This window comes from Seriola dumerili, unplaced genomic scaffold (assembly GCF_002260705.1).
Source record: "Seriola dumerili isolate Sdu_G_001 unplaced genomic scaffold, Sdu_1.0 BDQW01000138.1, whole genome shotgun sequence".
In the NCBI taxonomy this organism is placed as follows: Eukaryota; Metazoa; Chordata; class Actinopteri; order Carangiformes; family Carangidae; genus Seriola; species Seriola dumerili.
Window position 1 is genome coordinate 2,880,958 of NW_019174393.1, and position 15,902 is coordinate 2,896,859.

The 15,902-nt window shown below is 42.6% G+C and overlaps 1 protein-coding gene across 1 annotated transcript in view; it reads right to left on the reverse strand.

The window, feature by feature from the left end:
• Positions 1 to 1,709: 1,709 nt before the first annotated feature.
• LOC111224825 (ankyrin repeat and BTB/POZ domain-containing protein BTBD11-A) overlaps positions 1,710 to 15,902 on the reverse strand; it is a 163,114-nt gene continuing 148,921 nt past the window's right edge. The window contains exons 7-17 of the mRNA XM_022749488.1: positions 15,663 to 15,764; positions 14,389 to 14,482; positions 12,604 to 12,739; positions 11,117 to 11,349; positions 9,558 to 9,736; positions 9,184 to 9,289; positions 7,529 to 7,631; positions 7,319 to 7,400; positions 6,303 to 6,371; positions 6,084 to 6,197; positions 1,710 to 4,368 (exon numbers count right to left, since the gene is read on the reverse strand). Of these exons, the coding sequence (XP_022605209.1) occupies positions 4,138 to 4,368; positions 6,084 to 6,197; positions 6,303 to 6,371; positions 7,319 to 7,400; positions 7,529 to 7,631; positions 9,184 to 9,289; positions 9,558 to 9,736; positions 11,117 to 11,349; positions 12,604 to 12,739; positions 14,389 to 14,482; positions 15,663 to 15,764 (1,449 nt within the window). The 3' untranslated portion in view covers positions 1,710 to 4,137. The remainder of the gene's footprint in view (positions 4,369 to 6,083; positions 6,198 to 6,302; positions 6,372 to 7,318; positions 7,401 to 7,528; positions 7,632 to 9,183; positions 9,290 to 9,557; positions 9,737 to 11,116; positions 11,350 to 12,603; positions 12,740 to 14,388; positions 14,483 to 15,662; positions 15,765 to 15,902) is intronic.

Here is a 15,902-nt window from a genome sequence, read left to right on the forward strand (position 1 = left end):
GACCCAGTTTCGAATCAAAAGCGCCAGTACAGGTGGGGCGGGGCGGGGCGGGGCGGGGTGGTGGTGGTGGTGGTGGGGGGGGCAAGCTAAAGTTCGTCTATTGCTAATGACATAACATTCAGACTGATAGAAACAGAGACAAGCTTCAAGTCTCTCATCTGTTAATGTTAAAGCCATATTCAGCTGCTGTTGGTCACAACGAGACTCAAACCTAAGCTTACAGTTCAAATACTAATGCTTCTGATTGTGTGAGGCTACAGTAACACTAGCACAAAAAGTGCTTGACATCATTATGAACCTTTTTACCTCTGCGGAGACAAAACGGTTTGCATCTTTAAGTTACATTTCACATTTAAATAGTAAGTTTCAGATGTGTGGGCGTGTGTAATGATTCAGTTTATGTAGTAAAAGTGAATGTTTTTCAACCAGAGTTTAGTCTAAGTAACAGCTTCAGTAAAAAGCTATCAGGGTAAAATCAACAGACTGGCAGCCTATACGGTAGAAATAGTCTTTTAAAATGAGTGAAATACATTTAAAATAAAATACACGGTGGGATGTCACAAGAATACAAAGAAAAAGAATATATTCAGGCTTTTTTTCAGTCACTCGTTTGTCCGTTATGTGTCTTTCAATTCACATTTATATTATAGCTCCGTATCCTGTGGCATATTATTCATTGTACTCGTCAAAATAATACAGTCCGATGGAAATATTGCTTGATTTCAAAACTTTAAAGCATCTTTTTATATAATCATTTTCACTTTTGTAAAACAAAATAGCTGTGGAATGTAAAATAAAATATATAGTGCTATGTATGTAGGTAAGAAAATAAAGTCGTAGGATAATATCTATATTTCACTTTCTGTAACTATTTACAGAACTTAAAACCAGCTCGTATATTCCTGTATGTTTCTCTTCTCTCTTAGACTGTATTTTTTTTTTTTTGGCCCAAAACAAATATTTAAGTAATTTTGAGTGTGCTACAATATCTGAAGTCATAAGGTTTGTCTCTTCTCTGAAGGTACAGTCAGATTCATGTAGAAACAACCACCACAAACTATGAAGACACTTTCGAGACGTTTGCATTGTAAGCTGTTAGAAACAGAGGGAAGCATCTTCTTTTGGTTTTGTTGCTGGACTGGAGACGTTGCACATTTTGTAAATATCTGACTTTTGTTGCATTGTTACATTCATAAAATAGACCATATGGTTTCTTCCTAAATCAAGATGTGTTGTGTCTGAGCGAGAGGGTCATGGTCGGGTCAAACGGGGATTTTTTCAGATTTTCTTAAACGATTTAGATCGAGCGACTTTAAACTCCAGAGGGAGTCTGCTTTAGCATTTGGTCCTTTTCGGAACCGAGGCGTTATCTAAATGCGCAGCAGGTGGGCAGGTGTGGAGGAAAAATGTCATTACACGAAACAGAAAGTCAAATGTGTGAATACTTTCAGCACCAGGTTCATTACAGACGCAACATCTCAGACGTCAAACGGACAATACGAACACAACACGTCTCTACACTAAAGCCACAGGCTGGAACAACCAATCAAATTCTCAAAACACCTGAGCCAATACATCATCAATAACTGATGTAAACACCAGAATGTCAAAATCAATAGAATACAAATGAAACTTGGTTATGAAACATGGACTTTTTTTATTGTCTGATCTGCCTCTTCTCACTTTTTAAACTTTTAAACTCACTTTAACTTTTTTTTAAACATATAAAATCTGTTTATTTTGCATCTTTTATTTTGAAAAAAAAGAAAAGATTTTCCTTTTTCCATCTTTGGCTCAGGTGTTTGGGATTTTGTTCCGCCTTTGTTTGGCTTCAGTGTGAAGATGTGCTGTTTCACACTGACGCAGAAGGCCGAAGGCTTTTCCTCCTGCACCTCCATTTCATGTTTCTTCTTTAAATGACATCCTCAATGTTACTGAACGTAGAAACACGGAACTGTTGCAGGTAAAATAACGATTCTATAACGTTTGTGTTTCAGTATCGTCTCGGCTGCTGTTGCCGTGGAGAAAACACCAGTGAGAAGCGGCGGTGAATTCAAAGTCTTTGTCGTTGAAACCGGGAACAAAAACTCATGTCGATTTGAAGCAGAATGGAAATTTAAATTCTTTAAAGCTTCAGATTGTGTTTCTCAGTTTCCTCCAGCCCTCCGTTCAACACAAAACATCATTTCTAAAATACTCCTTAGTTAACTTCTCCCTCTTTTCCTCTTCTGCACCGATGATTCGACCAGGAGGGTTTTGTTTTTCCCGAGCTGTAGACGAGTTTCAGCTGCAGCTGAGTTCACGTCTGAATTTAAGGAAAACAAAAAAGTAGATGAACCCACGTTTCATCCACTTCTCCTGTGCAGATGTTGCGAGTTGGGCAACATCAAGATAAACAGCTGGTGGAGCTAATTCCTCCAAAAACAATGTGGATAACATGATGAAACGTTTTCATCATGATGAAGCTATCTCCAATGAACTTTTAGCTTTTATCGATTTTTATCCACCAACTTTTCCAACTTTTTTTTTTTTTGCCCAGTTTTCGACTTTATTTATTTATTTATTTAGTTTTAAAACAGGCAGATTTTTTGGGTCACGTTTGTCTGTTAACGTTGCGTCTCTAATAAATCCAGTGCTGCTTGTTATTGATAAATTCAGATGAGGTGAAATTTAAAAACAAAAAGTGACAGACATCTACCCTGATCATCTGGAATGTATCAGAAATAGCGAAACGATGTGAAGGAACATCCTTCGATTGGACTTCAACTGGAACAATCAACATCCTACTCAGCCCTACCCATCTACACAGACAGCACACCTACGGCGAGAGGGAGGAGTCGTACGAAACAGATTAAACATGCAACTTTGCATAAACAGAGACATACAGCAGGAACAAACTGTTCAGGGAGCACATTCAGTGAGACTGTTGTCATCAGCCAAGCGAGTGTAGGAGAATACTGTACATCAGTTTACAAAAGAAAAATAAAAAGAACGACCAGCACGATGACTTTCAGGACGTATTTACACTTTGCTTTAAATATCTTTAAGAGAAATTCCCTGTCAAAATCCATCTCCAGACCCGGCTCAGTCCAGTCTGTTTTGCAGTAGATACAAAGTTAATAAGCAGCGTTTTCCCTCACTTCCCCTTTTTTGCGAAATTGGTTCGTGAAGTAAGCTCTGCATAAAAAGCAATATCAGGGCAGCTCAGTGGAGGAGGTGTCATGCAAAAGAAAGAAAAATAAAAAATAAAAAAATAAAAATAAATAAACCCGACAGTGCTCGTGGAGTTACCACAAGTTAATTTCCCAGTTGGACAGCCGTGTTTCAAGCGTACGTCAGCATAGATTTCACTGAGTGGGCCGCCTCGAGTCTGAATCAGCGCTGCGGTGTCGGCCACGGTGGAAGTTCCTGTGATCAGTTTGGCCTCTGCACACAGTAGATATAACACAGTGAAACGAATCCAACATAGAAGTGACAGAATGAAATGGAAAGAAGTTCAAACAAGTCCGCCTAAAATCTGTCTGCTGGCATTGCTACGAGTCACTTTTATTGGTTGTATAGTAGGATTATATTTATGTTTTGGCATGTGTGAAACTTTCTACTGCGATGGCATCCACTTCCATACAGTGATGTTATTTGTAAACTGAAGTCTCATATCAGAGATGATGAGAAAGCTGCTTTTATTGAGTTAAAATTCTACTCTACCTTTTAAGCAAAAAAGGTGTACAGTATGTATTTCATGCATGTATTCTATATGAAATACGATAGAAAGTTTTATAATCATGGTTAGGTCTAAGTGATACTGCTGGGTCAGGTCACTTTATTGTTTGTGTGACAGTTTTTTTTTTTACTGTATGGGGGTGTGATGTGATGTGATCAGTGGGAGCCATCAGGACGACGAGTTCAAGCCTCCAACAAAGCGAGAAAGTTTCTCCGCTTTCGTCTCGTACGCCGACATGAACCCCTCCGTTGGCTGCAACGGGCAGAATTAAAGGGAATCCCTGACATAAAAACTCCTCTTCAGCAGTGGGGCTGGGACCAGGTGGGAGGGAGGGGGAGGGGGGCTGTAATAGCGGGACACTGGATGGTGTTACATGGATGCTGCGGCTGGATCGGAGCGCTCCGGAGAGGACGGCGTCACACCACGGAGCCCTTGGAGGTGGAGAGGTGGATGGAGTGGATGCGCGTGGCCAGAGTCTTCTCCAGGTCGAGCAGGATGTCGGAGCAGATGCCGGGGCTGGACGCGGGGCTCTCGGCGGGGGGAGGTTCGTACAGAAGCTGCTTGAAGCTGTCGAGTTCGATCAGCAGCACCATGTTCTTCAGGAAATAGCCCTCGATGAAAGCCGTGAGCTCCGTGGCGCCAAGGAACTACAAGAAACAAAGATGGCGAAGAGAGTGGTTAACTGCTTTGGAAGCTGCATTAAAACAACTACGTGTAAATGTGTTTGAGACAATCTTAATCAGAAGTGCAGCGTTGTTGTTTCTTTCAGCTCATTGATGCTGCAGCTCGAAGGCGCCAAAGTCAGACATTTTCAAATTCTTCATGCAGCAGCTTTAATGAAAACATTAAAATCTGATCATTTTCATGACAGAAAGTCCAGAAAAAGTGCAATAATTTGCAGTGATGAAGGAACCATGTGACCATACTATCTACCGACCATGCAGTAACTTTCATTTCTACTTCATTTGTGCTGTTATTATTATAAATCAATTCATTTGACATTCAAAATAAGACTTTGAAGGTCAGTGAGGGTTCACTATCTATCTATCTATCTATCTATCTATCTATCTATCTATCTATCTATCTATCTATCTATCTATCTATCTATCTATCTATCTATCTATCTATCTATCTATCTATCTATCTGTCTGGGTGCAGCGTGAAGCTAAAAACAACACTGACATATTAGCAACACATAAAGTTTATATAGCAAACGTTACTCATTCAGCAGCATTAGCGTACATTTGAAGTCGTGTGTTAAAGTGTAATATTTACTTTTAGCTCAGTTTTTAGTCTCCAGGGAATCATGAAGAACTTATGTGGCTCTTTAGCTGCTGAACGCTCCACTGTGACTTTCTGTCTGGAGCTGTAGCAGCTACAGCTGGTGCTACGCCCTCGTCTACAGGGGCACAGCATAAATAATAAAGCTGTTCCCTCTCTGGTCCCCAAAACCAAAGTCTGAAAACTAAATTGCATTTAAAGTGAAATAATTTATTTCTCCAAAAAGGTGAAATTGTGACAGTGAACTGAAGCAGCTCAGGGTCACTCGAGGTCAAAACAACAAACAAAACAATCTTTCTCCTCAAAAAGTGCCAATTAATCCCGAGGTGAAACTACGAACAACAGACGAACAAAAAGACATTCGCTGAACCGGAACGCCGCAGATTCAAGAAGGACAGCGAGGAAATGGTGAAAAAGAAAGAGACAGTTCCCCTCCACAATTTCAGCGCTTTTTTTTAAAACAGAAAATGGACAACTACTCCATTTAAAGAATTTACAGAAATACTCACAGCAACAAGGCCAGCAGGTTCAACCGTCACACATCAGATACACACAGTGACTAAGAGAGAAAAAGGTTTGGAGGCCGAAGCTTTCAGAAAGCTGTTCCTGCACTCCTGGGAACATAGGACACTTTAAAACCAATCAGTTTTACAGAGCGTTCCCTGAAAGCATCACTGTGAGAGCAGTGGGAGCGACCCTGAACCCAAACACTGAAGTTATTGCCTGTTAAAACCAAAACAATGAGACTGAAGATGCTAAACATCCGCAGAGGCGAGAGGAGCCGCAGAGCCGGGTGATAACAGGAAAATGAAAAGCGACACCTTTCACATTACACCGTCTTTAGATCCGTCGTCACATAAAACTATTGATTAGTGCAGCTTTTAAAAACAGCTGTAACAGGCAGTGTGAGTGTTTCATCAATATTTAATATCACATTTTTATGAATCCGCGGGGGCCTGTTAGTGTTACCTTGGTGCCTTGTGTGAGAGTTTATTACAGGAACATATTTGGTCTGTTTTACGTTGGTGTTTTACGACAACTTGACAAATAGTTTAATCTGTTCCCAGAGAGAGGTGCTCACCTTGGCGTGTTTGTAGAGGTCCACGCAGGTTTCGGTGGTGATGTTCTTGGAGCAGATGATCTCACAGTGTCTCTGAAGGGCCTCTAGTTGGAAGAATTTGGCTGCAGACAGGAGCTGCGGGGGAACAGTACAGCCGCACAGAATGAGGCACAGGACTCGGGATTAGAAACGCTAATACCAGCGCTGTCGCTCAGCAGGCGTCCGTTAAGTCTGTCTTACCTCCATAACTTCAGTGTTGCGTATGTGCAACGACTCGGTGCCTCCACAGTACAGATACTGCATGACCAGCTGAAACACAACAGAACAGGCTTCAGTCTGTATCATAATCTACATTTCTTTTAGTTTTGAAGTGTCTTTTTATTGTAATGTTACTAATCTTTACTGTTTTGGTTGTGGGAGTTTTTCTGAATCCAAATTTAATTAATATAAAGGAAATAAACTTGAAATGACTCATTTAGATTCAATACATTTCAGGTTTGGCTCAGGAACATGTATTTAAAGTAATAAAAACATCCCCAACTCGTCACTAGTATCGACAAATAAAAGGTTAAAAGTCTCACAGGATCCTGATGTTTAGATACTGACTCCAGAGCTCATCAATACGCACTGACAGAAAGTTAATTATTCTATTATTAATCATTAGGTAAGTCACCATGGATCCTATTTAACGATTTCCTGACACACTGCAGTTTAAACTACTGATTGGAAAATAACCAACAGATCAATTGATGATAAAAAACAATAATTAGTAGATGGCAGTAGATAAACCCGGCCAGGCTGATGTAGCTGACACCTGTAGCTCATCACAGATACATTCAACGTTTTTGTTATCGTCAAACAAATCCCATGAAAATACATTCTGACTTCCATATCCTGTCTGTTGCCGGCGATTTATTTATCTATTTACTTTAGCAGACGTTACTCAGACAGGAGGAAATGCATTTGTTGGGAACTATTTTCAGCTCCAGATTAAAAACCAATGTGATGCTCTTTTCATGGGGAGAAATAACAGAACGGAAACGCTTCAGACTGAGTGTGTGAGGTCATTTAGAAACAGAGCTGTCATCACATACTTTATTTAAATAAAATATCCTGCACACAGTAAAACATCCTGGTCACAACTCTTTAAGGAATATATTTGTTTATTTGTAATGTGTTGATTGTCGATTTATGTGTCGTCTTGTCAAAGGATTTTTATTAGCAGAAAAAAAAAGGTAATAGAATAAAGTTCTTACGTGGAATATATTGTACTTGACATGGCTGATTTCAATACAGGTGTTTTCTGCTGCTGGTCGGTTTTGTAGCAGCGACTTGAACCTGGATGACAGAGGAGAACTCAGGGGGACATCACAGCTGTTTTGTACGTGGAAAAAAATAAAGATAAAAGACACAAATAAAAAAAAAAAAAGGCAGCAATAAACATAAGGGCGAAATGTTCCCTTTACCTGGGTGACGCTGTAAACAGCAAAACTTTATGTGCATAAAATGGTTTCCCCTCCACCAGGAAAGTAACGTCCGACATCTCCTTGTTGTTCAGGAAGTGAGGGTCTGAAAAAAAGGAAAGATGATGACAATGAAAACTCAATAAAAAACAGCGTAATGATGCATCATTATTCACGTCTCCTACACCGCGGGTGCAGAACAGCAAACAGCAGAAGATTAAGCTAATGTGGTCATTAATTACTCTCGGAGCGATTCATCACTTAGCGATCAGCGCCGCGTTATCGAAATACAACTATTTCCATTTGAGAGGAATTGTAAAAACGCAGCCAATTTGGATTTGATATCCGCTCCTTTTAGCTGCGTCTGAAAGAGCATCCTTGAGTACTGTGATAAATTAATTAGCTGTCAAAGATTTTTCAAGCTTTAATCGTCTTCACACACAAAATAACAAACCATTTGTCATTGTACTTTCACCCTGTTGATAAACAGACACTAGGTGGTGCTGCAGCACAGTCACTGAGGGTTTCACAGCTTCCTCTTGCTCTAATTAAAAAGAACATCTGAAAAAGAAAGAGAAAAATGGAAATGTGGAAATGTCTGTGACCTTCCCGACTTCAAAGGAGCTTTTAATACCAGATTAAACTGATAAATCACATCATCAGTGACGTGTGAACAAAAAATATCTGCTTGGAAAACAAACCGAGATCATGAAGGTTCAAAATTTGTGTAAGGAACTCTTGAGGATAAACTGTTTGTTGCAGTTCGTTTTCCTTCTCTGTGCTTTGGAGTCACACAGACGCCTCGGCTTCATGTGTAAAATAATTATACAAATAATTATAAAATGAACTTTTTTTCACTTCTTCTTTAGGTATTTTATTCTTCTCTGCAGACCTTGTTAAAACCTGTAGATACGTGGTAAAACCTAGAACTGTGACAAACAGAAAACTGGAGTTACTACAAAGTATTATTCATTCTGTTATTGTTAAAAATGTTATGAAGCAGATTTGGGAGGGTCAGTCACAGGTGATTATCATGCAGCAGATGAAGATCAGTTGTAATTAAACATGTTTTTTAGCTGCTGTCATTTCTGTACCAGACATCTGAACGTCTTCACCTCATCAACAATTCTCATTAAATGAGGTGAAGTCATGAAGCATCGAGCTGATAAAACAAAGTTTTTGAGCTGCTGAAGAAAGATAAGGGTTAATCTTGGTTCGGGGGTGTGTGGTAATGACTGAGGATTGCATTTCAATTCTGAAAAACTACACAAAGAATTTAATTACACTGTGATATTTCCCAAATGTTGAGAATAAATTGTTGTATTAGTCAATAAACTGGAGTGATATTAATGTAATTAACATTTGCCTTTTTGTGATTTTAAAGGGCCGAACGAGAGAGTTTATAAAAGCTTGACACGCTGCTGAAGAAAGACCAGGAACATGTTTCCTCGTATTAAATCAGCTTGATTGACATGTGATCTCCGACCTCGCCAAAGTGGGAGACAAATCCCGCCCCCCCCCCCAGAAAAACAAGAATCCCCTGGTTTCCCACTGTGACTCAGACTCTGCTGTCACTCCCTCATCACTCGGCTTCCTTTCATGCAGGAAGCACAGGAGAGCGTTGAGGAGCAGCCACTATTTTTAACCGGCTCTCTTACCTAAGCGCGAGGTCTGTTTCTTCTTGATCTCTGTCAGCTTAGGGATGGGGAAGGGCCCGTAGCACTGGGTGAAGATAACCGACAGCTGCTGGCTTATCACCTCGTTCTGCAAACACACACCAGCACGAGTGAGGGCACAAACTTCACACAGATTACGGTTCCGTGGCCTCTGAGTTATTCAGGACTAAATTTCATGCAAATGTATGATAATATGGTTTAGAATGCAACTAAATATATGCAAATGTGAGTATTAATGTCACCGTTGCACATGAGCACAGGACAGTTTGTATTCCCAGCAAACCCAGCCTCACTCTGTCTGATGTTTCCCTAACAAGCACTTTGTTTACATGCAGGTGAGAGAAAGCCCCGGTGACCTTGCTGGTTCGGAGGATCTGGAACATGAGCGGCAGGCCGTGCGTGATCAGCTCCTCGGTGTACTCCTCCTCCTGGATGCAGCTGAAGTCTTTGAGCAGGCCCTGGATCAGCGGCCGGCGGTGCTGGATGAAGCAGGTGCGCAGGGACTCGAGCCAGGTGTGCAGCGTCCAGGGCACGCCTGGGAACACCACCACACGGACAGTAAATACACACTTACGGCAAAAAGGGAAAGTCTGCACGTCTGAGCGGTTTCAAGGGCGAGAGAACCGACCATGTTTCCATCACTTTATGGCGTTAGTGCGAGTTTTGAAGGGCAACTGCACGGTGAGTGTTGGATTAGTGGAAAGTCGGAGGCTCCGGTGGGAGTAAAAAAAAAAAAAAAAAAAGCAGCAATATAATTAAAGGATGTCCTGTTAGAAAAAAATGACTGTAATGTTCAGCAACAATATGATGAGCAGTGAATGATGTGCGCATGAAATCAACATAAATCATGGCGTGACGGTGGGAGCTCCGAGTTTCAACAGCGCGGCTGAAATTATTAGATGATTAACTGAGTGGAAAATTCATTGATAGGTCATTTATCAACCAAACATTCACCCGTTTGAGCCTCTCACATTTGAGGATTTGCTGCTTTTTGATGTTTTATATCATCGTGAATTCGTTATCTTTGAGTTTCAGACTGCTGCTCGGACAAAAAGTGCAAATTAAAGTTGTCACCTTGGGCGCTGGGACATTTTCATGGGCATTTTTCACTATTTTCTGAAACAAAATTCAATAGCTGAGATTAAAAGTGTAATTCTTGCAAACAGTAGTTGACAATCTTATAATATTTAGTTATAATCCCCTGTAAAACCACAGCATGTTGCTTTTACACTTTGTTTTATGTACTGACAAAACAAACAGGATATAATGTGTTGATGAATGAGCTTTCCAGGTTCCTGTAGGTGGGTTTGTTACCTTTCCACAGAGCCAGGCTAGCTGTTTCCATTTGTTTCCAGCCTTTGTGCTAAGCTAAGCTAACTGGCTAGCATCATACCTGTCGCACAGACACGAGAGGGTCATCGATCCTCTCGTGTCTTACTCTTGCCAAGAGAATAAAATATCAAACTATTCCTTTCCTGTCTATAACTCCATCTGCTGAGGAACACTGTGATGCAACCAACAGCTGGACCGTGTGCTGAAACTGTTTTGTCACTTAAAATCAATTAAACCAAATCAACAGCCACACGAGGTCCTGTGCCCGATGAAGTGGACGATGTCGGGCTGACAGCTGATGATTGCCACGTCTACAAGATGAGCAGCGCTCGAGGACACCGTTTCATAATCGTGTTCACACCTTTTGGCCCGGGCTATTATCGCCTCGGATATAAAAAGTCCCGCTTCGGAGACAGTTTCATGGTTGGATGGGTAGCGGTGATTGCTGAGGGTGTGTACAGGACAGCACAGGACTGGACAGGACGGGACAGGACAGGCACAGCATGAGCACAGCTCCAGGACAGCTGGAGGCAGCACAGAGCGAGGCATGTGTGCCAGTGAAGCATGTATTAGTAAATCTGACCTAAGCTGCGGATGTCTATGGTGATGTCCACATGGCCGTGCTCTGCGCTATGGTACATGGCCTCTCTCAGGGCTCTCAGTTTGGCCTTTCCTGTTCGCAGGGTCCCTCCGCTGTTAGCCTGCAGAGCCAACCTCTTCTCCCCGGGATCCGAACCCTCGGCCAGGATCTCCTCCAGGGACAGCACATCCCCCTTCTCCTTCTCCGACTGCGACAGGAGCTTCCGAAACACATTCCTGGAGGGGAAGAGGGAGACGATAAAGACACAGATGGAGATTAAAGGAAAGCAGAGCGATAAGACTGAATGACAGATGGTTTTATGGTCGGGGGCAAGAGGTAAAAAGAGAAGGAAGGCCTGGGGTCAGTCGTAGGAGGAAAAGCTGTGAGGTGGATGATCACAGACCGGAAAACCGATCTAAATTTGACCCACACATTCTGAGTTAACTCCACGTTAAGCTCATTCAGCTCTGCAGCTCTGATGACACTCCAAATATTCTCATGCACTTAACGAAGCACAATTGTGTCCTCTGAACCGGGTCCGCAGAGTCGTAAATGTAGAAGCTGAAACTGATTCTCTTGCTTTGTTTTATAGTCTGTAAACTCGTCACTCGTTTCTGCTCCAGGATGACGCAGCAGTAACAGATGGACTCCTCTGAAGAAGAATAGACTTCAGCTGTTTACATTAACATATACAGTGTGATCACAGCTTCAGGACGCATCAGTGAACCATCTGCTTCAGTAAGGAGGCGCTGGCGTTTCGGACGTCCTGTCCCTCGCTGTGACGTCTCTTTCTTTGCACACTTTCCTTCCTCTGAAGTGATTCTAAGATGTTTTGGCGACTAGCTTGAAAGCTAACAAGATATAACATGCAAGAAAAACAAATCTGGAACAAGTTGAAGGTTTATTTTTTCCTCTTTTGGTGGAGGCTCGCTAATTTTTTCTGCTAATTTCAGCTTAATGTGTTGAGATAAAAAACAGATCAATCTTCTCTTAGAATCTTTCAAAACTTCTAAAAAGAGGAACTTGAAAGAGCGAGCCGTGTTTTGTACCTTTTCATCATTGTGCCTGAGCAACTGCGTGTGAGAACTTCTCACCTCCTCTCCTGTGCAGTTTGAACCTTGCTCACGACACGCTGCAGCATGATCATCATACCATAATTGATTGTCTTAATAATGCTGCATTGTGTTGTTGGCTTGCGCCTCCACTCCACTTCCTAGCAGCTCTCACTGCCCTGAATGTTAATGGGCTTTATCTTACTCAGCTGCAGGGAAACGATGTCAGACTGAAGCCATAAGTGGCTCTGAGCAGACTGCGGCGCTTATCGTCGCCTGCTGTCCGACAGGCGAACTGAGATATCTGCCTCTCAAACGCTGCAGGATTTGGTGTGAGGGAGAACGACCGGGGCAGAGCGCGTAAACGGATCAACGCCGTGGTAATAGATATACGTATCACTGGTGGTTGGCACGTGTGTGTGTGTGTGTGTGTGTTACCTGTGGCCATGTGCTGCTGCCAGGCTGTATGAGTTCATGTCTCCCAGCGGGGCGGAGGAGATGCCGTTTCGACACATGGTCCCGATCATGGGGTCCGCCCCTCGTTCCAAAAGCAAACTCACCAACTCAAAGTTACCTGAAGAGCAAAACACTCAGATAAAGCTTCAGTACATTTACTCTAGTACTATTCTGAGCTACTCTATTATTTCTGTTCTTTTTTACCTTCCTGTATTTACATTTGACAACTTTACTTACTTTGTAGGATGAGATTTTACATTTAAATCAGCTTCAATATGACCAGTTATACCAGTTTAATGACTTTATGTTACTAGAACTTCACGAGACATTTGAGGAAAGTCTTTGTTTTACACTAATTTCCACAATTTAATTTTGACATTTTTCTTTCTCGTGCAAGTTTCCTTTAATTTGACAAAACAGGAAATGAGATGAAGGGAAACACATTCAAGATTATAAGAAAAGACACATTACAGTCCAGAAATTTATTAAGTGACTGGATACAGGTGGTAAAAAAAAGTGTGTTAAAGTTTCATGTTCTCAGTGTTTGTTAAACTGAAAAAAACATTTACTGATGTTTTTTGTTCTGCAGAAGAAACACTTCAGCTTTTGATACCTTCAATAATTTACACACATTTACTTGGACTTTTACTTGTAGTGGAGTATTTCTACAGTCTGGTACTGGTACTTCTACTCATGTAAAAGGATCTGAAAACTTCTTCCACCACTGATGTCTGTGTTTCGAAAGGGAGGCGCTTTAAACGGCCGTTCAGGTGCACAACAAACAAAATACAAATCATCAAATTACCCTTTTCACATTCACTGAATTCCACATTGCAGCTTTAAATGGAATCGAGTGACGAGAGCAGCGAGATCTGCTGAAGAAAAACCCAGAAACTACCGTTGTAAAAGTGATTAACACCAACACTTCAGACGTTATCTGACACCATGGAGACTCTGCTGCGTGCGCCGCTTATTTGAGCTTTATACATCCCAGTGAAGTTAATGTCACCGTAAAAACAGTCAGAAAAAGAGTCTGAACCTGCATTTAAATAATTCTGTGCTTGGAAAGTTTTCTCACTCTTTGCTGTTCATTAACACAAATTACCTCTGGGATTGTGGTCTTTACTTCGGCTACATTATTTATTATTTCATGAGTAGGATGTTAATAGCGGTTCATTAGCCCTGGCTGTGTGTTTTCATCTCGTTACCGTGGCAACGTGGGGGCCTGCGCACACCTTCCTAGAGTCACTGGCCGCGACATAAAGAGACACTCCCGTACACCACCTGTTGTGTTTTGATTTATATTTACATTGATTCACATCTGCTGCACAGATAAGAGAGCGGTACCGATTTTCTCACCTGACTCCGAACAACTTCACACTTTTCTTCAAACGCACGTTCGGTTCTGCTCCGACGGACACTTTAAAGCCCGTTCTGACTGACTGAATTAAATATACCTGCTGCAGGTTCGTTCATACATGGCTGCACAAGTACACAGCGGCGCAACCCTGAGAGGCAGCATCTAAAATCCACCGCCGTCCTGAATCCGAGATCGTAATTGAAAGTGATGAATTAATTAGATGATTAAAGCAGAGTAAGAATGCCTTCTGGTGAGCTTAGAATCAAACATGTCACGACTAATCCCTCATACGCTTCGTCAGGAATGAGAATACTTGGGTCAAATGTTCACATCAGGAAGCTGTGTGTGTGTGTGTGTGTGTGTGTGTGTGTGTGTGTGTGTGTGTGTGTGTGTGTGTGTGTGATTACCTGCAGCAGAGGCCAGCTGAAGCGGGGTCTCTGTGTAGTTCTCCGCCCCATCCTGCAGGGCGCCCTCCACATTCGCTCTATTATCCAGCAACAACTGTGGCGGGGATGGGAAGAGGTGGAGAGGGGGGGGGGGCACAAACCAGGAGGGAGAGAAGGGAAGAAGAAAAACAGGCGAGGGGGAGACGGTGTGTTACAATCAGGCTTGGCAGGAGGGAAAAGCCTCAACTGCTGGAAACCTAAACCACCTCATTTAGAGACTGTCCGAGCTCTGGACATTAAACACTCTCCTAGCTGCACTTCCTCATCAGGTTCTGTCTGGGGCGAGTTATTGTTGGTGTCGAGCTGAGAGAGGAAGAATCAAAATGGCTTCTTTTTCTATCACCCCCCCACCCCCCACCCCCCCCACCNTTGACGTCCTGGCCCTGCTCGCTCAGAGGGAGGCTGAGCTGGAGAGCAGAGAGGAGGGGTGGAAGGCCAGATGTGGAGCACTGGAGGTGAGCCTGCAGGAGCTGGTTCAGAGAGAGGAGGACTGGAGCAGGAGAGTGGAGGAGGCAGAGCTGGAGGAGAAACTGGCTCAGAAGGAGCTGGAGGAGACAAACATTAAACACAAGTAGGAGGAAGAACAGGGGTTCGCTACAGCACAACATCCCTCTTCCTGATACCCCCAACCCGTTTCCTTCTCCCCCACCTCCACCTCCCACCCCCCCAAAAAACAAAAAACTCTGATTGCAGTGGTGCAGATTAATAATTGAGAAAATCCTGAAGGCGACGGTGCTCATCAGGCTGTCAGCCAGAGTCAGCTCGTAGAGTTACTACTGCAAGAGAATCTATTATATATTACAACTGAACAGAACTGAACAAAACACTGAAATTTGGCATCCCTGCGGCTGTGTATCAGGCTGGCTGAGGTCTGCTCTGTTTTCGCTTGCCTCTGGAAATTCCTCCCTGCTGCTGTAGGACCAATCCTTAGATCCAGTTCTGGTGAAAACCAGGGGACTGGGTGACTCATCTACACATCTGAAGAGCATACATTATTAAAAACAAACTCAGTCTGGAGAGTTTGCCTCGATCGGGTCGTCTCCACAAAGAAATCATTACTGTACAAATAGGATCAAGAAGGAGAAATAAAAAGGACACATTGGCATTGTTATTATTATTATTATTATTATGAGGCACCATAATAATAATCATCATCATCATTATCATCCTCATTTTGGTGCAAAGGTCACGGCAAGGGCCACAGGTTAATGGTTACAGGTCATAAACGTCACTACCTGCACGACAGGGACGTGTCCGTGTAACACGGCGAAAGTGAGTGGCGTCCCCTGGCGCGTTTCAGGATAAACTGAGGGGTGCTTGTTTACTGTGCTTGGCACCTGGGAAGTCATAGGTGAGGTTCAGGGAGAGAGATATACAGCCATTAACATTCACAGCTCAGGGCGAGGGCGGGGGGGAAGGAGGATGGGGGGAGGAGGAGGGAGGAGGAGCGAGAAGCAGTATGCAGGAGGAGAAGT